Raw genomic sequence first — 25,207 nt, forward strand, 5'->3', positions numbered from 1 at the left:
GGGGGGGGGGGGGGGGGGGGGGGGAAGCGAAGGGAGAGGGCAGCGGCCGTCACGTGACTTGGACGAAGCAGAGAGAGAACTGCCAGCTGGGTGCTGCCAGGGGCTGCTCCTCATCACCGGCTCAGGGACCGTGTTGTTGGCGCGAAGCCGGCAGGTGTCCAGAGGCTGGGCCCACGCGGCCGACTCCCGGTTTTGGCTCCAGTCATGATCTCACGGCTCCTGGGAACAAGCACTTTGCTGGGCTCTGCTGACAGACACACCTGCTTGGGACTCACTCTCTCTCTCTCTCCCCCTACCCTGTGCATGTGCTCTCTCTCAAAATAAATAAATAAATGTTTAAAAAACTATCGCTAGTGTATAATAATTTACTGTCCTAACTTACTGTAATTTATTGCACTAATCTGCTGAGCCCAACGCCAGTTCTCTGCTGAAATTTCATGAGCAGCTCTTTGTAACACAATTGCCGGGGCGCCTGGGGGCTCAGTCAGTGAAGCGTCCGGCTTCAGCTCAAGTCATGACCTCACGGTTCATGGGTTCGAGCCCCGCATCGGTCTCTGTGCTGACAGCTCAGAGCCTGGAGCTGCTTCAGATTCGGTGTCTCCCTCTCTCTCTGACCCTCCCCTGCTCACACTATCTCTCTCTGTCTCTCAAACATAAATTTGAAAAAACATTTAAAAAAATTAAAACAATTGCCGTGTCCAGCCCAGTTAGGGAGCTCATCAGTCAGAAAGGAAGATGGAGTCTCTCATGTCCAGAAATTTTACATAGTCCACCGCCCTTTCTGGACCAGCAGCCGCCTCCAGAGGAGGAGTGGGGGCTGCAGGAGGGGCCCCCACCTGGGCCTCCCTTGTATGGGAAAAGAGTTGAAAATCCAATCACCTGTTAGCGGTACTGACTGAGCACCTACTGTGTACAGAACGGTACCTGGCGCTGTGGAAGAGCAGGAACGTGGCAGGACAGAACACCCTTGGGTGTTGGCCCCTTGCCGAAGGCAATGTGCAGGCTGGCAGCTGCCCCCCTGCCCTGTGCCCCACAGCCCCCTGCCCCACACCCCAACCCCCCTGCCCCACACCCCACGCCCCTCTGCCCCACATCCCACCACCCTCTGTCCCACACCCCACACCCTGCAGCCCATACCCCACACTTCTCTGCCCTGCACCCCAAACCCCTGCTCTGCACCCCACCGCCCTCTACCCTGTGCCCCCCACCCCCTTGCCCCACACCCCACCACCCACTGCCTTGCTCCCCACACACCCCTGCCCTACCCCGCTGCCCAGCGCCCCACCACCGCGCCCCTGGCGGTGACAAGCCTAGTGATGTCCTCCCGCAGGTTCCTACGGCCCAGCTGCTCTGTCTGGTTGTGGGTCCCCCCACCTCCCGGCAGCACATCCCAGGCCTCAGGCTCCAGGATTCGGGGACCAGCCTCGGGGGCTGGGGCTGAACCTGCCCCGCTCGGAGCTCTCTGCTCTCCTGCCTGTGGCCCTCTGCTCACAGCCCTCCCCCCTGGTCGCTTCCGGCCATCTGGCCTAGGGGAGCATTCCATATTCTGGACACAACCTTGTCAGTTTGGTCCAGCCCTGGGCCCACAGGGGAGGCAGGAGGTCAGATGCGGAATGGACTGACTGAGAAGCCAGTTCTGGGTTGGGGGGCGTTGAAGGGACTGTGGGGAAGGCCAAGAGGTGTCTCTTTATTCCAGAAATGTCCTGGAGCTGACGTTTCATCAGATCGGGCCAAGGTGGCCAAGTCCTTCTCCCAAATTGCTGCCTGCCCCCCACACCCGGCATCCACCCCCACTTAAGGGCTGAATGAGCCTCTGAGGGGAGGATCCCAAATCCCTCGCCGGAGCCATTCAGGGCCTGGGGGAGTCCAGAAGCGCCTTGGAGCCCCCACCCTCTCCAGGTGGCCTTGAGGGGACCGCCATCCAGGAGAGCTGCGGCCCACCCCTGAGAAAGGCTGGAGGTTACAAGGACACCATTCGAGGGTCCTCAGGTTTGCACTCAGAGCCCCGGCCCCCAAGCCCTGCCCAGGCCTGGGGGAAGGCCCGGCCGGCCAGGGGTCGCTGTGCCTTCCTTCTCCCCAGCCGATCCGCCTCTCTCCCTCTGATGTAATAAAAATTAGTTTATTCTTAAAGAACATGGTTCTCCCTGATTCCTGAAGTACATGTCCCTTGTAGATTTTGGAAGACCAAAAAAATATATATATGTATATACATATATTATATATATATATACACAAGAAACTGCAAAAATCTGTGGTTCCCTGGCTCAGGCTTAATTCCTGACAGCATTTCATACCCTTTGGCTTTGCTGGAAGTGCATGTGTTTGTGCATTTTTTAAATTACGTCAGGACAGGGCTGTCTGCACATCTGGGGGCCTGGCCGCCTGCTGCCGCCGACCCCGGTCACTCTCATGGGATGAGCCCGGCTTCCAGGCAGCCGCTGGGCTCCGCCCAGAACAGTCCCTGCGAAGTCCCTGCAGCTGACGCGGGGTCCCGCTTCTCCCCGGACCCTCGGCCGCCCGAGAGGCGCCTCCCCGGGTCTTTGGGGAGCGCTCCAGCCCCCCCCCTGCCCCCACCTCCAGCGCGGGCCCTGGAGCCCTGCCTGCTGACCTCCGTCTCCAAGCAAGCCCTGGAGAAGGTCTTTCTCGGTGGTCCCCAGCTTAGGGACTTCCCTCTCCAGGAACACCCCTCCTCTTCCCAAGGGGCTCACGGAGGGTGGCTCCCAGGAAGGGTTTTGGGTCCCTAATCCTGGCCCGAGGACCTTGGGGACCCGAGTCCTGGTCTGTCCTCTAGTTAGTTGGAGGTTAGTGTCTCCCCGGGGAAGTGTCCTGATTCTGGGGTAATTCTAGGATGGGGGGTTGGAGTGAGGAGGGAGCCCCAGGGAGAGGACAGGGTGCAGGTGCCAGGGCTCCTCCTGCTGAGCCAGAATGTCCCGGGCTGACTCAGGGGCGGGGCCCCAGGCTTGGAAATCCCCGCCCATGCTGGGCCGGCCCACTTCCTGGGGCTGGCTTTCAGGCTGGTCTCCCCTGGAGCCCTGCCCCGCCCCCCACAAGCCTCTGCCCAGTAAACTGAGCTGGGGAGGATCCCCGTTGTTGGAACAGAGCAGTGAAAGGAAACAATGACTCCTGAGGACGTCAGGATGTTCTGCTGCCAAAGCGGCCGCAGCCTTGCAGGGTGAGGGTGCTGTCCCCGCACCCTGGCCGAGGGCTCCCTGGGCTCCGGCAGCTGGGTTCCAGTCAGCGCCCTCATCCTCCTGCTGCCCGGGCACAGGGGAGATGGGGGAGGCCAGGCTGGCTCAGGGATGGGCCACCCTGGGTTGGATTCGAACTTTTACCTTCCCCAGGGGCCTGCCCCTGCCCCTGCAGTCCTCCCAACCCACATGGCACACCGGAGTCACGGGGTGAGTGCTCACTCCGGCACATTCTGCCGGGCCTGTCTGAGCCTGGATGCCCACGCTTAGCTCAGAGGGACCGGAACAACAGGCGTCTTGCTCTCTGGGGACCAGCTGGAGGCCAGGCAGGAGCAGTAGCTGGACGGCTTTGTGCCCCGAGAACAGCAGGGTTGACTCGACCTCCCCACAGCAGGTGGAGACCACAGCCCAGAGTGGGGGAGCGGTGTGGATGGTGGGGGGGGGGTCCTTGCAGGGCATCTGGTGGTCAGAGCCACTGGTGGGCATCTCACAAAATGGCCCGGGAACTCAGGGCACAGGGAAGAGGAGCCCGCCAACCTGGTTGCCTCTGCCCGTGGCGAGAAGTCACTACACCTGTAAGCGCTAGAAGGTTCCCTCTAGGGGCAGTGACACAGGTGATCTGGGGCTTTCTTACCTATGCTTGGTAAGCGTTTCCCAATAAACACTCCATCATTACTGGGGGGAAAGTGTTTTACTTTAACCCCCACAGGCAAGCTTGCCCTTCTCCTCCGAGTCCAGGCTCCACCCCAACCCTGCTCCAGCTCCCCCTCCAGAAAGTACCATCAAGGTGCGCTGGCTGGGTCCTGCCCCAGGGGCAGGGCGTAAGCAGTGAGGGGCTAGTGCCTGGTCCAGTAGACTAGGGCCTGGTGGCGCCTCCCCAAGGGCCAGCCGGGGCCAGAGAGAGAGGGAGAAAGAGAATCCCAAGCAGGCTCCCCACTGTCAGCACGCAGAGCCCCATGCGGGGCTTGAACCCACGAACCATGAGTTCATCACCAGAGCCAAAACCGAGAGTCAGATGCTTAGCCAACTGGGCACCCAGGCTCCCCATAGTCTTACATTTTAAAACTAAAATAGTTACATTTAAATCTAAAACAGATTAATTAAAATTGGATTAAATTATACAAAGGAGAACAAGAAAACAAAGAAGCAAGCAAGAATCTCAGGTACGAAAAAGAAAGGCTGAAGCAAAGAGCAGCGGCCGTGCGAGAGAGCAGCCCGGCGCCTGCGCAGAGAGGCAGCTCGGATAAAAGCAGAGATACCGTCTGCGTACAAGAGATGCATCTAAAGCTTGTGGACACACAGTGGCTGAAAGGAAAAGTCTGGAAAAGGATCAGGGACATTCTAACCAGAGAGTTGGTGTTGCCATACTGATGGCAGACAAATCAGACTGAAATAAACTGGATGACAGGCTGTTGGGGGGGGGGGGGCGCCTGGGTGGTTTAGTTGGTTGAGCATCCGATTTAGGCTCAGGTCATGATCTCATGGTTCGTGAGTTCAAGCCCCTCGTCGGGCTCTCTGCTCTGAGCCTGGAGCTGCTTCGGATTCTGTGTCTCCCTCTCTCTCTGCCCCTCCCCTGCTCATGCTCTGTCTCTCTCTGTCCCAATAATAAATAAAACATTAAAAAAGTAAAAAAGGAGAAGGATGATCAGGGCAAAGAGGGTCACCAGTGAGTGATAAGGGCTCAACTTACCAAGAAGATACATCAAGTTAAAATCTGAATGCATCTAATAAAATGGCCTCCGAATAAACGAGGAAAGATGGCCAGGCCTGCAGGGAAATGGACAGGCCCGTCACAGGGGGTCCGGCCCACCCTCTCCGCTGCGGGCAGCTCAGGCCGGTCAGAAGCGGCAAGCACCTGAGAAGTCTCGGGTTCCCACCGACCGCGGTGGCACCAGGGGCACCGTCAGGGGGCACACGTGCCTCTCGAGGACACACGCGGCGCTCAGGACAACTGATCAGTGGAGCCCGCACCAAACTGCAACAAGTCTGGAGGAAGGGAGAGCCCGGAGAATGAAGACGGAAGCTGGACCGAGGCCGCCCACCGGGAGCGGCCCCACAGCCAGCGCGGCCGACTCAGAACGGGCCGAGCGCGCTCAGCGAGGCAGGAAATCGGAAGTGAAACCGGGAATTCCAGGAGCCCAAAGAAAATGAAACTGCACACATCACATGATGCAGCGAGAGGTGATTTGAAGACATGGGGGGTTGGGACACCCTAGGGGGAAGGAGAAGGGGAGAAGGAAGGGGCCAAGTGCCCTTTGCGGGCGGGATCCCAGGATGGTAGAGAAATGAGAAGGGGACAGCTGCGCCGAGGGACCCAGGGCTGAGCCAGATGTGAGGGGAAGGAAGTGATGGCTTGGGAGGTGGCCTCAGGGACAAGCCCTGCCCTCAGGCCCAGGGGCTGTGCCTGGGAGTCAGGGGGGGTGAGGTGTGGAGATCCCAGGCTGAGACTCTCGGGGACCTCTCTCAAGGGCTTCATTGGCCTCTGGGTGGGTGCCGGGGCCTGTGGCCTCCGACCCCCTCCACGGGCGGGCTGTGCCACCTGACCTCGGAGCCATCTTCCTGCGGGGACCGCCAGCTCCGAGCTTTCCTCGCCCGCCAGGCGGAGGTCCCTCCTCTGGAACATGTGCCGTCCCCGGTGTGAGCTCACAGGACAGGGACCGTCTGCGGGCAGGAAGGGGCCTGGGTGGCCGGTGCGGGGGTGGGAGGGGGTGCTGGTGACTGCCTCCTGGTGGGAACCGACTGGAGCCGGGCGCTGGCGGTGAACCTTGGAGAGACAGGACGGAACAGAGTCCCCTAGAGTGGAAGGGCAGCGACACCTCCGCCGTGTGACATCACCGTGACCCTCACACGTGCCTCCGTGTTCCCATTTCCCATTAAGGGGAGACCTTTACCACTGTGACTTTTACAATAACCACCAAAACCATTTGCACATTTGCTTCCAAGCCTGGTCTGTGGGGCTCCGCCCTGTGGGAGCCGGACTTCCGGACTTCCCGGCTGTACTTCCCCATCAGTTGCAGGACCCACCACGGGAGGGGAGCAGGGAGGAGGGCCCCCTTCCGATCACGGGCTAATAAAGAGCAGTCGGCTCTTCACTGTCGGCTACCGCTCCTGCTTGCTGCTTTTCTTTCTTTTTTAAAATGGATTTATTTACTTTTTGAGGGAGAGCACGAGAGGGGGAGGGGGACAGAGGACTTGAAGGGGGCTCGGCGCTGTCAGCGCGGAGCGGGACTCGGGGCTCGATCTCCCAAGCGGTGAGATCATGGCCTAAGCCGCAGTCGGACGCTTAACGGCGTCCCTGGCCCTGCTGCCTCCCGCCTGCGGCCCCAGCTCTGCCTCCCGATGGACCCACTTGATTTGAGACCACTCAGCCTTAACGAGCTCCTGTGGATTCTCAGTGGGTGCAGACGGCTGTGCATGCGCGTGCGTGCGCGTGCGCGCGTGTGCGTGCACGTGCGCACCCAGGCCAGGACCCGCAAGGTCCAGGATCCACGCAGGGAGGTGAGCCCACCGGCTCCCAGGAGCATTGACCAGACTTGAGCTTGAGCGCGGAGCACTCCAGGATTCAGCTCTCCTGGGAAAGGCCTCCTGCCGCTTTCCTGTCTCTTGAGAATCACCATCGAAGGAAGTGCTTTTTTAAAAAATTTTTATTTTTTTTTAATGTTTTATTTATTTTTGATACAGAGAGAGACAGAGCATGAGAGGGGGAGGGGCAGAGAGAGAAGGAGACACAGAACCGGAAGCAGGCTCCAGGCTCTGAGCTAGCTGTCAGCACAGAGCCTGACGCGGGGCTCGAACCCACGAACGTGAGATCATGACCTGAGCCGAAGCCGGAGGCTTAACCGACTGAGCCACCCAGGCGCCCCATGAAGTGCTTTTTAATAAAGGTGTAATAACTACCAAGAAAGTTCTGGGGCGCCGGGGGCGCTCAGTCGGTTAAGTGTCCGCCTTTGGCTCAGGTCCTGATCTCACGGTTCGTGGGTTGGGGCCCGGAGGAGCCCCGAGTGGGGCTCTGTGCCGACAGCTCGGAGCCTGGAGCCTGTCTTCGGATTCTGCGTCTCCCTCTCTCTGCCCCTCCCCTGCTCGCACTGTCTCCGTCTCTCAAAAAAGAAATAAAAAACATTTTTCTAATTAAAAAAAAAAGTAAGCTTTTTCTGTGAACTTGGTTGGAGCAGTTCCCGACACTAGAGTGACTTCCCCTAATTAGGAGTTTCCTTTCCTTTCTTGGACCTGCGTGCGGAATCTAGATCCCCGGTAGGGCAGCCTCCTGCTCTGGCTCCGCCCCGCCCTCCAACGCCGACTCTCCTCCAGCTGGAGCGGGTGCCGGTACGCGGAGGAGCCGCAGCCAGCGACTGGGAGCCGCGCCGGAGCCGGAGCCGGTGCGCAGGTAGGGGCGCGGAGAGCGGAGAGCAGGGGGGGGGCGCAGGGGCAGAGGACGACGCGGTGGCCGTCACCCGCAGTCATCCCGCCGGATTGGTGGGGGGGGGGGGCAAAGGGTGCAGCACAGGGGGAGAGGGGGGAGGAGCTGCAGGTGGCCGTGGGACCTGCCTCTGCAGGGCACCCCAGGCTCAGCTTTCGAAGGGGCAGGGAGTCGAGTCCCGGGTGTCCACTAACTCTGGTGGGAACATCCTCCTCCCATTCATGCCCAGGCCCAGCGCGGGGGCACTCGTGCTCCCGCAGACTCACACACGTGCGTGCACTCACACTCACGGATGCATGCACCCATGATACCCACACACATTTGCACACACAGCAGTAAAACAGATGATCCGCCTGGGACTTCCTTACCCAAGAGGGGTCATTGTGCCGGACAGGCCGGGAGAGAAGCCCCAGAGTGAATTTCCTAGCAGCCCCTTTCCAAGCTCCCGAGCCAGGATTGCTTTGGCCACAGCAGCTCCATTCAGCGAGTACCCCACTGCCCGTTAATGGTCTGCACTGAAAACCACTTTCCAGACTTGTGGGTGGAGGAGCCAGAGCCCCTAAGAGACCCTGCTGTCCCTAGGGATGGTGGCAGAGAGGGTTGGGGGCAGAGGTGCTTCTGGCGCCAGCGGCCAGGGCGGAGGCTTACTGGGCTGGTGGTGGGGAGGAGCGTTCTTGGCACAGGTGTCTTGTGAGCCCGAGAAAGACAGCCAAGCAGAGGGGAAGTGGGGAGGGCTTGCCAGCCTAGCCCCCAGGCCTGCAGGACTTTACTGCCCTGCTGGGGCCCCTCCGGGCCATAGCGGCGGGGGCCATGCATGGGCGGCAGCGCCCAGCCCTGGAGCTCCCTCCCGCTCGGGGGACATCAAGTTCCTTGCGGGGGTTGCTGCAGCCCCCCGCAGCAGGGGAGCGCGGCACCGCACTGTTAGGTGCTGCGGGACCCGGAGGACCCACGAACCCGGGTCCTGCGGTTCTCCCCCTTCCCAAACCCCGGACGGGTTCTGGCAGCCTCGGGCAACTTGCAACCCTGCCGCTCACTGCTGCGTGTGAACGGCTCGTGAATCTGTGAGTCATCTAGATAGATGGGCGCCCCACCCCGTCAGTGTGCCAGTACCGGGCTCCTGGTGCGTCTGCCAGCCCGGGCCCCACACCAGCCTCCCCGCCCCATCCCTGTCTGTCTCCTTCCCTGTCATCTCCTCTGTTTTTCTGTCCTTTGCCGTGTCGGGGGCGGGTGGGACGGCTCCGCCAGAGGGAGCGGAGCTGCACAGATACACACGCAATTTCAGAAAGTGAGTCCTTTCTTACATGTAAGCGTGTCCCAAATATTGCATGGAGCGTGTACTATAAAGTGGATGGTTGTATATCAGGTTCAAGTGTGACCAGGGGTCTGTCCTGTGCCTGGCAGGCCCAGAGAGGCGTCTGTTTCACCAGGGTGAATTTTCTCCTAATAAATTCCCTGGAACAACCGAATGTCACAGTGCGCAGCACCCCTGATGCCACGAACCTGGGGCTCGGCTGCTCTTGCACCAAATGCACAACCACCACGGGGGGGGGGGGGGGGGGGTCAGTCGGGGGCGGGAGGGAGAGAAGGCAGCCGCCCTGGGCAGGAAGAGCTCGGCCAGTGACTGCAGCTGCACTCGGGGGCCTCTGGGACGCCGTCGCCGAGATCTGGAGGCCGTATGGCCTCCGCCACAGACAGCTTTGCTGGCCAGGGGTGCAGGTGTCACCCTGGGTCAAGGCAGATGTCCGGAGCTGGCCAGGCCTGGGCTCTGCTCCTCACAGGGACGGACACATGAACGGGCAGAACCAGCACACCAGGGACAGGAGTTAGAAACCGCATTGTTTCGTCGTCCGACTTCAGCTCAGGTCATGATCTCACGGCTCGTGAGTTCAAGCCCCACTTCTGGCTTTCTGCTGTCAGCACGGAGCCTGCTTTGAATCCTCTGTCTCCCTCTCTCTCTGTCCCTCCCAGCTGGCACTCTTCTTTCTCTCTCTTTCAAAAATAAATAAAAATTTTAAAAAATATATAGCGTCTGTGGGGCCTCTGCTGCCTTTGGCTCTGGGCCAGGAGAGTCGCCTGCTGTGATCACGGCCTAAGGCGCTCAGACGACCCCTCCCCTCCCAGTAAAGACAGGAGTCCCTGCAGGACTGCCAGGGAGGTACGACCGACCATGACCGTGCAGAGAGCGGTGAGGGGCCCCGCTGCCTGGCAGACCTGGCTCCCTGCCCTGCTCTCTGACTGCCAGACCATTCCAAGGGTAGGCAGCTGAGCCCGGCCCATCCTCACAGACAAGCCTGAGATTCTGTGTCGGCATCCATGCCACGAGGCTGGCTCTGATCTATGCCCAGGTCCAAAAGTGGGGGTGGGGAGTGGGCAACGATCAATAGAAAAAGCCAAGTGGAGCCCAGGACCGCTGTGGGACCCCGGAAGGTTCAGGGTGGCAGGAAGCGGCCCCCTCTCTGGTCCAGAACCTCCATCTCTGGTCTAGATCCTCCCTCTCTAACCCAGCTCTTTTTCTTTTTTTAACTCTTTCTTTTTTTAAAAAAAACAGGCTCCGTACCCAACATGGAGCTTGAACTCACAGCCCTGAGATGCACGGCTGCATGCTCTGCCAGCCGAGCCAGCCAGGCGTCCCGAGCCCAGCCCTCCCCGGCAGGCTTTCCTGGGCTCCTAGAAGGTGGAAATTTGTGTCTGTGTTTTTCGGACTTAGTTCGGGTATATTAAGACTTGTCCATGGTCCTGGAGGCCTGCCCCAAGTCTGGAGGTCCCCCAGTCCCCAGGCTCTGTCCCCTGCTGTCAGGGCCCAGCAGAGCTCTGCAGCCGCTCCGGGGATTGCTCTGCACTGGTGAAGGACTCTGCCCCTTGAGGCACCCGGCCTGGACTGGGATGGGACCAGGGACGACAAGCCCTCTCGTTCTGAACGATCCGAGCCATCACACAGCCCCAGCCTAGCGGGGAGTCGGCCCGGAGCACACGGACCACCCACAACCGACAGGCTCCGCTGGGGCCTCCAGCCCCTCAGCTCTGCCCCGAGGCCCACGCTCTCCTAGACCACTACCCCAGGACCCCTCGGGCAGCCCCGGGTACTGAGGATTACTTTTGACCCTCCCAGTGGCTCCAGCATGCTCCTAGGTGGAAACCTGGCTCTGACTGTCACCGGGGGTGGGGATGGGGGGTCATTGAAGGGGACTGCTTAGGGCAGTCACAGCCTAGCTGGCTCACTGCCTGCCTCAGTAGCAGATAAGATGGCCCCGGCTCAAGTCCAGGCTGTCTGACAGCAACAGCTCATGCAAAAAGGGCTTGAGTGCGAAGCAGGCGCCGTGCCTTCTTCACCAGGGGGGCCTGGTCAGCCTCATCTCTTGACCGAAAACTGTCACAGAGACATCCGGGCTGGCTGTGGTCTGGGCCACTTGTCTTGCCCTGGGTTCCAGCAGACTCAGGCGCTGCCACCCAGTGCCACAGGGGCTGTGACAGAGGACATGACACCAGCCCAAAGTGGGCACAGTTTGGGGATGAAGAGGGGTGCAGCCCAAGTGTCCCCTTGTCCTCTAGCACCAAGGGATTCTGCAGAGAGGCAGGACCCCTCCCAGTAGCAGGAGAGTGTGAGGAGTGAGGGGAGGGGTCCCAGGTGGGGAGGCGCTCAGAAAGAGAAGCCCGGAGCCTGAGCCCATGCCCTCCAGGGGCACACACTCCAGCCCCCCCTGGAAGACAGGACAGAGGATGCCAGGTGCTGGTAGGGTCTGTGGTGCTTCCTGGCTGGTCTCGGAACTGGTTAATTGTGATCAGAAAACATGCGCATCAATAACATGCCTAATGATGACTACAGATGTGAGGCTGAAATAGCTAAGATTTTAAAATCAGTCCGTGTAAGATAATTGCTAGGATTTGGGGCACGTGGTGTACTGAAAACACACGAACCCCCGGCGGGGCTGGGGGGGGTCAGCCCTGGTGCCGTGCTTCCCTGCGGGTTTTCCAGGGTGGCCAGGCGGGGACCACGCCCCGGGTCCCCCCTGCCCTGTTCGCGGAAGGTCCCTGCCCCCGTGTGCCTGGACCGGCTGCTGCCTTTTGCTTGTGGACATGCCTCTCCCTTCCAAAGTCCAGGGTGGCGGCGGCACGTTTACACAAGGACACCTTTGTGGAGGGGATCCCTCTGCACGTCGTCACCTAGTCCCTAGTGAGGACCGGCAGGGAGGCCACGCAGGCCACGCCCACCCGCAGGGGCGGAGCACGTTCAAGGGCGTGAGGGAATCAAGGGAGGGTGCGTGTGCCCGGTGGGCCTGCACGTGCATGTGCCTGGGGGTGTCACGGGGCGGCAGGAGGCCGGGTGACCTCACAGAAGACCCCTGGAGGCGGCAGCTTAGCCGGACCGGTGGCCCCGGTTCTGCGGTTCTGCGTGGAGAGAGGCCCTGGAGGTGCAGGATTGTGAAAGAAGCCCTTCATTTATTCTCAATCAACACCCCGGAGTTTTCCTAGAACTCGAAACATGTGAACGTGCCGGCAAGGATGGATACCCAACAGCAGTCAGGAAAAGGTGTGACCAGGAAGGTTCCGGGGGGAGGGTCTCCTCCCGGCTGCTGCAGACCCTCCGCTCTCTGCCTCTCCTGCTGAGTGCTGGGCTCACACCTGAGGAGCGAGTGGACACAAACGCATGTCTGGACATAGGGCTCAGAGCCGTGACCGTGCGCCGGGCATTGGGTGCCTACCAGGCCACCAACGGGAGACCCCGCTGCTCACGCAGCCGCCAGGACTCGGCGCTGGCTTCCGACTCCTGGGACTGGTTCCTCGGAGTCGTCCACACAGCGCTCGGGACACCTGCCTGCTGCTGGGTGCGCCCCCACGTCTCCCTGGGGGCTCAGAGGCCGGGGCGAGGGACTGGCCTCCCCGGGACTGTGTCCCCTCACCTCCAGCCAGAGGAGATCTTGGCCTGCCTCCCCCCAACCCCCAAGATGGGACCCTGTCCCCCAAGGGGCTCCAGGGAAGGGTGGGCACCGAAGGCCGTGCTGAGGTCAGCCCTCAGCAGCAGAGAAGAGAGCCGTGCGGGTCCGAGGGGCGAAGGCAGTGTCCCCTGAGGCCAGGAGAGGGGAGCCCCGCCCTCACGGACTGTTGTTGAGGATGGAAACCCTGGGGGCCTGGGCCTTCCTGCAAGCTTGGGCCGGAGGCCACACAGCATGCAGGTGACTTTTCTGCTCGCCCCCTGTGGCCGCAGCTCTGAGCTCTGTGCACAGCCCCGTGTCAGGGGTCAGGCAGGGCCCCGGGCAGAGGCCTCCCCGGGGCGACAGAGAGGGCTCTGCAGAGCAAGGGGACCCAGAGAGACCACCGGGACCAGCAAGGACGCCTGTGGACCACTGGGCACCATTTTGTGCCTTCCAATTTAAGAAAATCTGTGTCAGGGGATAGAGGGGAAGAAAAAAGAAGGAACATTTGTGTTTTCCAATTCAAGAAAAGTTATTTTGTAAAATTATTCAGGGGGGGCCTGGGCGGCTCAGTCGGTTAAGCATCCGACTTTGGGTCTCTCGCACAGTGAGTTGGAGCCCCGAGGGGACTCTGCTGGCAGCTCAGAGCCCGGAGCTGCTTCGGGTTCTGTGTCTCCCTCTCTCCGCTCTTCCCCTGCTCACGCTCTCTTTCTCTCTCCCGAAAATTAATCAACATTTAAAAAAAACACTTTAAAAAATACTCCCGAAATGCTTTCCCAGATCTTATCTGGGCCCAGGAAAGGCCCTGGCTCGCAAAGTTTTGACGCCTCCTTCTAAAACCTCCCATTCTGCAGGCGACACGTGACGGCCGTGAGCTGTTCGTGCCTGATCACGGCGATTGCTGACGGGCCGCGAAACCAAAAAAGGCCGCCCTGGAAAGCGTCCAGGGGTAAAGTTTCCACGTCCCGTTCCCCAGGGCGGATGCGGGCAGGGTCGGAACGGCGGCCCCTCCGCCCCCCCGTCGCCACATTCGGGTTCTAAGACTGTCGATGGCATTATGTTAATGTTCTCCCGCAGAGAGCAGGACAGAAACTGCCTTCCGAGCACGAAATCTGCTGACAAAGCAGCCGGATCTCGGGTGTTGGCAGCGGCAGGGCCCGAGCGCAGATGCTGGGTGAGGGGGACGGGCGTGCCGTTGCTGGATGCCTCTGGCACCGCCCGCTCTCCTGCGAGCCGGGCCCAGTCACATGGCTCTTGCAAAATGGCTTGGAGGCGATTCACGATTCGAACGTGAAGTCGGTCCAGGGTGGCCGTCCACGGGTTCCCCCTGCCTGGGAGGCCTTTGTGAAAGGACCCTTCAAACAGATAACACTTTCTAAATGAAAAAAGGACAGGATGACATGAACACGTGGAATGGTGTTATTCCAGAAACAACCGGGGATGAAATGGTCGAGCAGGATCACGTTTGCCGCACAGATGAGTTTGTTTCCTTAAAACAAGTCTTTCAAACACATAAGGAGAAAACCCCGAGGAAAATGAGCAGCATTTGCTGAGGTGCGGCCACGTGGAAGCCCAAAGCGGAGCCGGGCTGAGGTGGCCTGGTGGGACAGCGGCCCTTCACAGAGCCTCCAAAATCCAGGGTCGGGGTCCTGGGGGAGCACGGGGCGGGGCCTCCCCAAAGGGCCCTGCAGGGTGAGACCCAGATGCAGAGCAGTGAACGTGACCCCAATGTCCCCCCGCCCCGCGCACCCTGGTCTGCGCGGGACTGTCAGGGTCCCGAGAAGCAGGGCATGCGGCCACGGGCTCGGGGTGGGGGACACTGGGAGCGTCCGGGGGCGGCCGTAATGGTGAAATTTATGAAGTGTGAAAGTTTGGGGGCTGAGAGTGAACAGCTAAGAAAGAATGTTTGGTGCCAGAAGGTGGTTTTACTAAAGCGCGGGGACGGGACGCGTGGGCAGGAGCAGCCGCGCCGGGTCGTGGGGGTGACCGACTCTCTACTTGTCATTAGCGGGGTGAAGGGGTGGTCTGCCGCCAAGGAGTTTGGGCAAGGCTTTCAGGACCCTGCGGGGCTGCCGTTAAGGTTACTTTTTTTTTTTTAATTTTCTTAATGTTTATTTTTGAGAGAGAGAGAGAGAGAGAGAGAGTGTGTGCGTGCATGTGAGTGGGGGAGGGGCAGAGAGAGAGGGAGACACAGAATCTGAAGCAGCTCCAGGCTCCGAGCTGTCAGCACAGAGCCCGACACAGGACTTGAACTCACGGACCGTGAGATCATGACCTGAGCCAAAGTTAGGTGCCTAACCGACTGAGCCCCCAGGCGCCCCAAGGTTACTGTTAGTCTTTAATGAAACATCAGCCTGAAGACACAGACCAGCCCGGGCACAGGAGGGCTCCCGCGGTGTGTCTGGGGATTGGTGGCGGGAAGGAGATTTTTTTCCTGGCCACATCTCTCTTGCCTTTATTTCCCTCATCAGTAACTAAGGACTCCAAGCGGGAGCTTCAAGGCAACAGAGGCTTATTTTCTCTCCGTGCCGGAGATCAGAGCCCCAAACCCCTGCTTCCTCCTGGGCTCCAGGCGACGCTCCTTCTGCTCTCTTCCAGCCTCAGTGGCTCCGGAAGTCTTGGCCGCACTTGTCTGCCCCCGTGTCCTGCTGCGCTCTGCCTGTGTCTCTCTGTCTCTGTCCGGATTTTCCTCTTCTGAGGGTGCGAGTCGTGTTGGATTCAGAGCCCACCAGACTCCAGTGCACTCTCGTCCTAGTAATTAGGTCTGCGGAGACGCTATATCCAAACAAGCTCGCATTCACGGGCTGTGGGCAGACGGTCTTGTCTTTGGGGGCCACGCTCACCCGTCCCCACGGTGAGGGGGGCCTGGGGGAGGAGGGGCCGGGGGCTATCTACGAGGAAGGATCTGCCTCCTGCAACAGGATTCCGCTTATGCGCAGTCGCGTGCGCGTACTTGGACGAGAACCCACAGGAGAGACGGGCCGGAATAGCCACCGCTTCTCGCCGGCATGTCTTTCTGGGGCTTTCTTTTTCCGCAGCTTCTCCCTGCTGCTTGCTCTTGTTTTACAAGTGGGTTGCGTGTGGAAAGGTTTGAAGGGAAGGGCTTCCAGCCATGAAGGTGGCCCGGGAGGCAGCCCCACCCTGCACCCAGGCCTGCCGGGGAGGCGGCCTTTCCTGGTTAGGCCTGCCGCTCCCGGGAGCTACACCCCTACTGTCCCCGGGCTGGCCCCCGCCCCCCAGAAACTGCAGCCTGTTCAAGCATCCCAAACCACGAAATAAAGCTTCTCTCTGTGTGAGGGATGCACGGGGGGCAAAACGGTGCATGAAAAAGCCAGGGAGTGATGCTGGGGGCTGGGGGAGGGGAGCAGAACCCGGGACTTGAAGGGCTGGGTGCAGGGCAGGGTCAAGGTCAAGGGCAGAGTGGGGGTGAGCCTCCTGGCATGGCCTGCAAAGTGGGCCACGAGCAGCTCTGGGCCCTGGACGCTGTTACATTAAACCAGTGTCCATCCACAGACGGAAGACCGCCCGTTGGGTGTATAGCCGTAGCCTTAGGAACACGGCTACTAGAACATTCGTAAGATGCCGGGTCCATTCAGCCAAAACCGTCAACCCAGGAGGCTCGGGGTCCGTGTCTTCACAGAGGCTGCGCTGGGCTCGGCGCGGGCTCCGCCCCCCGGGGAGCAGAGCACCGGGACCTAAGGGCAGGGGTGTTGTTGCTGCATCACACGAGATGCAGCCCCCCCCCCAGTGTGGCATCTGAATGGGGCGTCAGAGGGGGGTCCCCAAAGGTGGGGTGGTGATCAATTGCTGGGAGCGGGTGGGTGGTGTTGCAAAGAATTCACCTGAGGCAGAACAAAAGAGATGGAAGTTTCCAGAATACACTGCAGGGGAGCAGCTGGCAGGGCAGCAGAGGAGAAGCTGTTGGCCACCAGGCAGTGGGAGGGGGCTGGCTGCCTTTAAAGGGGGAAGGTGAGGAGGTGTGGTGACAGATGGAATTTTCCCTTTGTTGGTAACTGTGCCCAGTTGTGACTAGTCCGCTGGTCATTTAGGGCCTGTGGATATTTTGGGTGGGTGACCCGATGGGCAGGTCTGCATTCAGTCTTGCGGTCACCATGGCCCTTTCTGCCTCCTTCCCGTCCCTCAGCCTGTTTTCTGAAAGTGGCCTCCACATTCCCCCAGACACATCCATCTTTTGTGACATGTGACAGGTTTTTGGCACGTGGGTGGATGCCTCATCCTCAGTGACTTCTTCCCACTGAACAAGGGGCAGAGAGATGCCCCCACCTACACTTGTTACCGTGTCAGATCGTGGGATCTGTACAGTACAGACCAGGGCGTGGTGTTATGACGTGCTGATGGCGGTTAGGTGGCCCCGTCCACGGGATCTAGGGATGGGGACCTTCTGATGGTTTGGGCTGTTGAACTATTGTTCACATATGGAATTGTTGAATTCTACAAGAGACAAATTTAACAGAGACTGAAGGGAGGGGGACTGATAATTAGGAGTCCTAAAAAGGGAAGGCGCCATGAACAGATTTGTTTCCAGGAAAGCCATCTGTGTTAGCGGGTCCCCGGACGCAGGAGGCCAAAGACGGGTCACGATGAAAAAGACAAAACTTACCCCCAGGAGGGGTGAGGGTTGTATTGTGAGAGCAGGACACCGAGGGTAGGTTATGATTTCTGACCGAGTAAAATTAAGAGAGGCCACCCTGAAGAAAAAGATCAAGAATGAAGTTTCGGAACTGGGAAGGAGACATCATCGGGAGAGTTTCGAGAAGAAAGTGGCCAGGGAGTTTTCTAGATAACGTCACAGAGTGACTAACTGCCAGGAATGAGGATGGGGAGTGGGCTGGACTCCAGGGCCTCGAGGCCTCGGGTGTGAACAGGCAGAGGTCCCCAGGCAGCTCACGTCTGGATTCTGGAAAGATGGATCTTCGGGCAGAAGCAGTGGAATGTTCCCGCTGCTGGGAGATCAGAGAGCCTGACGGGGCCCAGTCCTGCGAAAGACTAATTTGTTAGAAAAACGAGTCCAGTTTCAACAAACTTGGTCTAATGATTTACATAAGCTCAGCAAGAATAGGGACTGGTCATATAGATCTTTTAAAATCTGCTTTGCTGGGACTTTTCATAAGGAATCTAGCTTGAACTCTTAGTAGCCTCTTGGGGCCAGAGCCAAGCCAAGTACTTGCCGTCAGACCTGCCTCCGTCACCTGTCAATTTGGGCAGATTCCTCTTCACGAGGTCCCCAAATTACCCTGAGGTTCCTGCGCCTGCCAGGAAGTGACCTTCACTCCCCCTCGGAGGCTGCTGGGAACTTGTCAGCAGGTGTCAGGACAACATGTCCAAGGGCCTGGATGGCTCCATGTTTCATGAAGTCAACCTGCGTTCCTTAAAGCTCGTTGGTCATATGCCTGTTCCTCTCAAATATGACATTCCAGTCAAAGCCTTGGTAAAATAACCAATGTTCCCAGTGGATTCCTGCTCCAAAGAGCACAGAATCTTGTTATACCTCTGCAAAGAGGGTAAATGCCAAGGAAGCAAGAATATCACAGGATTTCTGAACTTCAGAGGGTTCCGGTAGAGAGAGAAGGTAAATGCCTCACTTTCTTCACAAAGGACTACCTAATCGCATTTCTGTAAGCCAGAGGAGGAAGAAAGTAAGAGAGCCCGCGTCCAGCACGTGGGGAGGTGGCCTGTTAGCCTGGTTAGTGCCAAACACATTCTGCAAGAGGCTATTAAGTCGGGGTCCTGATTTGGGGCCAAGAAACCAAGCGAGGCACATTCGACAGTGTGGGGGAGGTCAGGGCTTGGGGACAGTGCCCCGAAGGCGTGGATGGGACTGCCAGCCATTTGGAGGAGTTCTGGCAAAGGAGGTCAAGCTGGAAAATAGCGTTATAAGAAAGGGCTCCAGGGGCGCCTGATGGCTCAGTCGGTTGAGCCTCCGACTTCAGCTCAGGTCTTGATCTCACGTTCGTGGGTTCGAGCCCCACGTCGGGCTCGGTGCTGACAGCTAGCTCAGAGCCTGGAGCCTGCTTCCGATTCGGTGCCTCCCTCTCTCTCTGCTCCTCCCTGCTCATGCTCTGAATCTCTCTGTCTCAAAAATAAATAAGACATTAAAAAAAATTAAAAAAAAAAAAAAGAAAGGGCTCCGTGGAGGGGCTGGGCCTCTTGACGTGGGAGTTGGTGCCGTGGCCAGGAAACAGGGCGATGCTTCGGGTCAGATATGTTCCAGTCCTTGAGAGCGCGGCCCAAGGGTGAGTCTGGGGAAGAGAGGGGGTCCTGCAGTGGGAAAGACGCGCAGCCCATTCCCGAAGCGGGGGGTCCCGCCAGAGGGCATGGAGCCCGGCCTCGCAGTCATGGTTTCCGCAGAGGCATCCGCTGACTTGGAGAAGGACCCGTGTGAGGAGACGGACTCTCCTGGCGGCACCCCACCACGGCGGGGGCACAGCGGATGGCATGGCACTTGCTGTCGGGGTGTCTCCTGGCCACAGCGAGGCCTGGGCACCGTTCGGCCGGAACCGGGTGGGAAAATGAGAGGCGGGTGCTCCACTCGGGGGCCTGGGAACAGGTGTGCCCACGGATGCCGGGGCAGCTGAGAGCAGAGGGTCCCGCCGGTTCTGTAACGTGTGGGGATTTGCGCCGGGCGAGCTGCGGATTACGCTGGACTTTGGGGACGGACCTGCGGACGGCGTGAGGAGGGGAGGAAAGGGGCCCTCGCCCTCACGGGCCCAGGCGGGGCGGCTTGTTTCCCTTCAGACCATGTAGGGGCCCCTCCCCCTACCCAAGGCGTTCGGTTGTCTGGGCAGCATTAGGGGCAGGCTGCCAAAGGGCCAACTAGAAAAAGGAGAGGAAGGGAAGTGTCCCTCCACAGGGCAACACGGGAAAGCCTTCTCCCTTTCAGGCAAGGGGGGGCCGGCTGGTTCCCCTGGGGCTTCAGATCCTCACCGAGGAGTCGCCTTGGCCGCAGGCCATCAGTTCCCCAAGGACCCAGAGTCCATCCACCAAGGGAAGTCCGGAGAGATCCCTGGAGAGTCCTGGACTGGCAAAGTCTCCCCGTGCGGAGCTCCCCCAAGTGTGGGAGGCACGAAGTCTCCCATACGGGCCCCCAAACGCAGGTGGGAGCTGGTGGCTGGTCTGTACAGAGTTCAGCGGAAGCAGAACAAAGGAGACAGGAGTTTATGGATTACCCCACAGGGGAGTGGTGGGCAGGGCGGCAGCAGAGCAGAGGCTGTCTGCCACCAGGCAGCGGGGGAGGGCTGCTTTCAAAGGGGGAAGGTGCAGTGGCTCGGTCGGTTAAGCGTCCAACTCTTGATTTCGGCTCCGGTCATGATCTCACAGTGGTGAGTTTGAGCCCTGAGTCCAGCTCTGTGTTCTGCGCTCAGCCAGGGGCCTGGTTGGGACTCTCTCTCTCCTCTCTCTCTCTCTCTCCTCTCTCTCTCTCTCTCTCCTCTCTCCATCTCTCTCCAAAAAATAAATGAAAATAAGTAAGGGCGGAAGGTGAGGAGGCGTGGAGGCGTATGGAATTCTCTGTCTTTTGCTAACTGCCTGGTTGTGAGTAGCCTGTCGGTTAGGACCCGTGGGTATTTCGGGTTGGGTTGCCTGACGGGCAGGTCTCTATTCAGCCAAGAGGTCGCTGTGGCCCTTTCTGCCTCCCATCCCTCAAGCTGTTTGCCCGAAAGCAGCCTCCACACCCAGGACCCTGTGTGGAGGGAGAGAGAAGGAAGCGTCCATCCACCAACCTGGCCATCTGTCCGTCTGTTTCTCCTTGTCTGTCTCTACGGAGGATGAGCCAGCTCGGGCCAGCCCTGGGCCCAGGGTACCCAGGGCGGGTTTCCATGCCCACCCTCCCCAGGAGACAGGTCTGCACAGGACGTGAGGATGGACGACCCACCTTCCCCAACGCACGAGGGAGCCCCGAAGCACACGGAGGGGGAGCCGGTATCGGCCCATTGGTTCTAAGGAGCGCACGGAGGCACTAACGCACGGACTCTGCGTGTCCTGCCCAATGTCTCTGCAACCCTGAAACTGCTCAACGACAAACAGAAAGTCTATTTTTTTTAAAGTCTATTTTTTTAATCCAAAGGTCAAAAGATAGTCTGGCAAACAATTTTAAAATACTTTTTTTTAATGTTTATTCATTTTTGAGAGAGAGAAAGCAAGCAGCAGAGGGGCAGAGAGAGAGGGACTGAGGATCTGAAGCAGGCTCCGCGCTGACAGCAGTGAGCCCCACATGGGGCTCCAACTCACAAGTCTGAGATCACGACCTGAGCTGAAGTCAGATGCTCAGCTGACTGGCCCCCCAGGCGCCCCTTAAAATACTTTTAGTTGGGGGCACACGGCTGGCTCAGCATGGAGAAGATTCAGGGCAGGAGCCCAAGGCCCCTGCCGGTCCCTGGCCAGGCTGCTGCCTGAGAGACCTCTGACCCGGAGTCTTTCCTTCCTCTAGGGAGTGTCCCGAGAACCAATGAGTTCCCCTGCCTCTCTGTCCCGCCGGCCATGCTGACCTTGACCTTCCTCCTCCTGGTTGCCACCTCCCTGAGTGCTCAGAATGGAGGTAAGTCTCAGGATCCTACTCGGTCTTCTGGATGGGCCCCGCAGAGGTGGGGAGAAAGATCTAGGTCCCCACTTGGGACCCTGAGGCGAGCACCCCCGGGCCATGTTGGACGAGCCAAGCCCGCCCCCCACCCCCACCCCCATGGACACCAGGCAGTAGGTGCCGGCGGCACCAGGCAGTAGGTGCCGGCGGCAGCGCCCAGTGGCAACCATAGGGGCACTGGGGGCCTGTCCAGCTCCCAAGAGAAAGAGCATCCTGGTCAGTCAGTGACGAGCGCTATGGCCAGGGGAGGGGCAGCAGGGAGTCCGAGGATTTTCTGTCCCTGCTCTGGTCCCCGGGCCCCTCCGGAGCCAGCAGCTCCAACACCGCTGGGAGCTCCTTAGAAATGCAGACTCTCGGGCCCCAGGCTCGGCCCTGCAGGACCTCCCAGCAAGTCCCGCCACGCAGCTCCCGGCCAGGGCCTCGGGGAGCAATCCCCGAAGGGGCTTCTCAAAGATGCCAGACCCCATGCACGTCCTAAGCCCATGAAACAGTCCCCGGCCGCCCTGGGGCCCGCCCACAGCCCTTGAGCCCCCCCCCCCACGTGGGCATGATTGTTCCTGCAACTGGGGCTCCCGGCCTGGGCCCCCCTACACCCAGCAGCCTCTCTGGTGGTGGGAGAAGGGGTACTTTCCAGTTGTTTGAATATTTGTAGCAGGCGTATGTCCATGCAGCCCTTTGGTGGTTTTGTAAAGATGGAGAGAAAGCATTTTAGCCTGGAGCAAGCACTCCGCCGGCCGCGGGACGGCAGGGTTCTCCGGTCAGGCTCCCGCCACCCACACGCTGGCCACGGGCTCACAGCCAGGGCCCCCAGCCCGCTCGGGACGCCGGTGCTTTCCCGCCGGCTCCCCGTCCTCTCCCCTGGCCCAGCTGCCCTGTGTGGCTGCCATCTCGAGGTGACTCTGGCCTGTGCTTTGCCCCATGCCTGCCGCGCACAATCTTCCCTGTCACACTCCCCTCTCTCGTGGGCACCAAGGCCCGGCATGTGCCCGCACGTGGCACTGCCTGCGCTGTACTCGGTAACTGTGGCCAAACGTCGGCTCCACCCATCGGCGCGCCGGGTGGCTGTCTGTCGCCTGTCCGTCTGTGTCCGGTCCCTGGCGGGAACTGGCGCTGCAGGATGGGGGGCTGGGCGCTTGGGGCCCCTGTGGGTCAGAGTTCACCCCGATTGTGGGGGCGGGGAGACTGGTGACGGGTGAGTTCGGCCCAGGACTCGGCCTTTCCCAGTCTGTGGACTGGCTGCGCCGCCGGCAGGGGTGGGGCGGCTCCGGTCGGGCTCCTGGCCTCCGACATCGGTGGGGCGGGTGTCCCGCAGGAGCCGGGGACCTGCCTTGTGGAGCTGAGTGTGCAGGCTGCGCACACGGGGCCCAGAAGCTGGGGACGCTGAGGTGGGCCCCAGGGGACACGGAGGCAGCCGCGCACCCGGCCACCGCTTCCCAACAGTCAGGTGAGTTGGCAGAGCGGAGCACCTACCCCTCCACCGCCCCCCGCCCCGGAATCCGCCCCCCACAGCGGGGGTTGGGACGCCCAGGCCAGGTGGCACAGCGCCCCGCACGCACGTGGGAACCCACACGGCCCCCCTGGGCGTCTGTCTTGTCTTCCCACTTGAGACATGAGCGCTGATTCTCTCGTTGATGTGTACTCCGCCCCAGCAGGGCCCCTGTGTCCCTGGAGGCCCTGTCCTGTCACTGCCCCTCCCCCTGGCCCCAGGGAGGGCGGTCGGGAACCTCCTGAGGCCCCGCTGTGACCCACGTGTGACCGGCCCCTCGCTCACAGGGTGGGACGGCCCCTCCTGCACCGAAGACGTTTCCGTGTCCAGGGGCCAGTGCGCCGTGCTGTCCTGCAGCATCTCCAACCCCCTCCTGAACGTCACCATCCACCTGAAAACCCCCGGGAAGGACTTCCAGCCCCTCTTCAGTGTGACCCCCCCAGGCTGCTTCCGCCAGGGCGGGTGGCAGCTGCAGGTCCGGGGCGGCATGGCCCAGCTGGTGATTCCGGAGGTGAGCGACACCCAGGCTGGCTGGTACAGGTGGCATCTCCAGGGTCTGCAGAGGAATGTTAAAAACACCACACTGAACGTTTCAGGTGAGCTGGGCTCCCGTTGGGGTGGGCTGTGCTCCCACTGGGATGAGCTGGGCTCCCATTGGGGTGGGCTATGCTCCCGTTGGGGTGGGCTGTGCTCCCACTGGGATGAGCTGGGCTCCCGTTGGGGTGGGCTGGGCTCCTGTTTGGGAGGACAGCCTGGGGGAGGAGCGGCTCTCTCCCAGGGGTGAGGCCCAGTCAGGGCAGGTCCAGGTTCCAACAAAACAAAGTGAAACAAGGCCTTGCTTCTGACGGCACTGGGCACCTGAGCCTTAAGGGGGGCTCAGAGTGGGGGGCTGCCCTGTCCAGGGAGCAGGTGGGGCCCCTGATCCCTCCACTTCTCCAGCTGGCCCGAGCTGGCCCCACTGTCCCAGACCAGGCCCTCCTCTCTGACACCCCCTTCCCAGCTCCCCCATCCCCTACGCCCCCTCCCAGGACACTGCTCAAAGTCCGCAGGCACCGCGACCCAGGCCAGCTCTAATCCAATCACAGTCACCCGGAGCTCTGGGGCAGGGGTGGTGAGGGGGCTGGGAACCGGGTCCCCAGCCTGGCCAGACCTGGGGAGGGGACCCAGCCAGGCCCCTCGTGGACTCATCTGATACTTGGGGCTGGGGGGCTGCATCAGGCACAGAGGCCCCAGACCTGAACCAGGCAGGAAACACGTCCTCCGCCTGTTCCTGCGGTAAGTGTTTTAACCTGCGCCCAGGTTCCCCCGGAAGCCCCTCGGGTCCCCGGGGCTGTCCCCACACTCTGTGCCTGGCACCCATGCCCGCCTGCTGCCCACGGGGGTGGTGTCCCCTGAGGGTGCACTCCTCACCGGGGAGTAAACGACGTCCCGCCCCTCCCACAGGCCTGCAGAGGGCGTGCTCGTCCGGGGCCGCGGGCCAGTTCCAGCTGGTGCTTGTCATCGTCACTGTCATGCTCATTCTCCTGGCCACCACCCTGCTAGCCTGGCACCAAAGGCACAGTCCCCTGTACTCGAAGCCCCCACAGGTCTGAGGCCCCGTGCCCAGTCTGTGGGCTGGTGGGGGGCGGGGTGGGGGCCACCCCGGGCCCGTGGCCTCTCACCCAGCGGTGCTGAGGGGAGGGGACTCGGGGCAGAGAACACGTGTCCCTCCCTCAGAGGACACCAGCTGGCCCGGCTAGGTGCCTCCCTCCCAGCCGGGCGCACGGGGTCCCCAAAGCCCTCACGTCCTCCCAGGACACCCTGGTGGGCAGCACAGAGGGGCTCGACTCCCTGCTCTGGGTGACCCAGGACCTGTGGCCCGGTGGGGTGTGTAAGCACATGTGGCTGGCAGGCGCTGCGTCCCTGTGTCCCTGCCTGCTGGCAAGGTACACCTGCCTGGCCCTTCAGCCCCAAGGGCCCCCTCCCTGCCCCGAGGAGGGTGGGGCGGAGGGCGGGCGCAGGCTCTTCTCCACCTGGGCCTTCAGCAGCTCTTGTGGCTCCCCGACTCTGTGGTCAAAAATGGGAAAATCTCGGGGCGCTTGGGGGGCTCAGTCGGTTGGGTGGCCAACATCGGCTCAGCTCATGATCTCGTGGTCCATGAGTTCGAGCCCCACATGGGACTCTGTGCTGACAGCTCAGAGCCTGGAGCCTGCTTCCGATTCTGTGTCTCCCCCTCACCCACTCAAGCTCTGTCTCTCTCTGTCTCAAAAATAAAATAAATGTTAAAAAAAAAATAATAAGGGCATCTGGGTGGCTCAGTCGGTTAAGCCTCCGACTTCTGCTCAGATCAGATCTCACGTTCATGGGTTTGAGCCCCGTGTCAGGTTCTGTGCTGACAGCTAGTTCAAAGCCCGGAGCCTGCTTCCGGTTCTGTGTCTCCTTCTCTCTCTGCCCCTCCCCCTCTCATGCTCTGTCTCTCTCTGTATCAAAAATAAATAAAACATTAAAAAAATAAATAAAAATAAAAATAAAAATAAATAATAAAAAGGGGAAGTCTCAAGTTCCAAAACATTGGACCTCAACGGACCTCTCCGTCTTCTGCCCATCAGGACCGGTGGGGTGGGGGTGGGG

General features: G+C 60.4%; 1 protein-coding gene across 1 annotated transcript in view; it reads left to right on the forward strand.

Moving 5' to 3' along the window:
- SECTM1 (secreted and transmembrane 1) overlaps nucleotides 1-24,745 on the forward strand; it is a 43,967-nt gene extending 19,222 nt beyond the window's left edge. The window contains exons 2-6 of the mRNA XM_029928953.1: nucleotides 20,962-21,069; nucleotides 22,424-22,555; nucleotides 22,885-23,193; nucleotides 23,816-23,872; nucleotides 24,041-24,745. Of these exons, the coding sequence (XP_029784813.1) occupies nucleotides 21,012-21,069; nucleotides 22,424-22,555; nucleotides 22,885-23,193; nucleotides 23,816-23,872; nucleotides 24,041-24,189 (705 nt within the window). The 5' untranslated portion in view covers nucleotides 20,962-21,011 and the 3' untranslated portion in view covers nucleotides 24,190-24,745. The remainder of the gene's footprint in view (nucleotides 1-20,961; nucleotides 21,070-22,423; nucleotides 22,556-22,884; nucleotides 23,194-23,815; nucleotides 23,873-24,040) is intronic.
- Nucleotides 24,746-25,207: the final 462 nt, after the last annotated feature.

The sequence above is a fragment of the Suricata suricatta genome, chromosome 17 (genome assembly GCF_006229205.1).
Source record: "Suricata suricatta isolate VVHF042 chromosome 17, meerkat_22Aug2017_6uvM2_HiC, whole genome shotgun sequence".
Lineage (NCBI taxonomy): Eukaryota > Metazoa > Chordata > Mammalia > Carnivora > Herpestidae > Suricata > Suricata suricatta.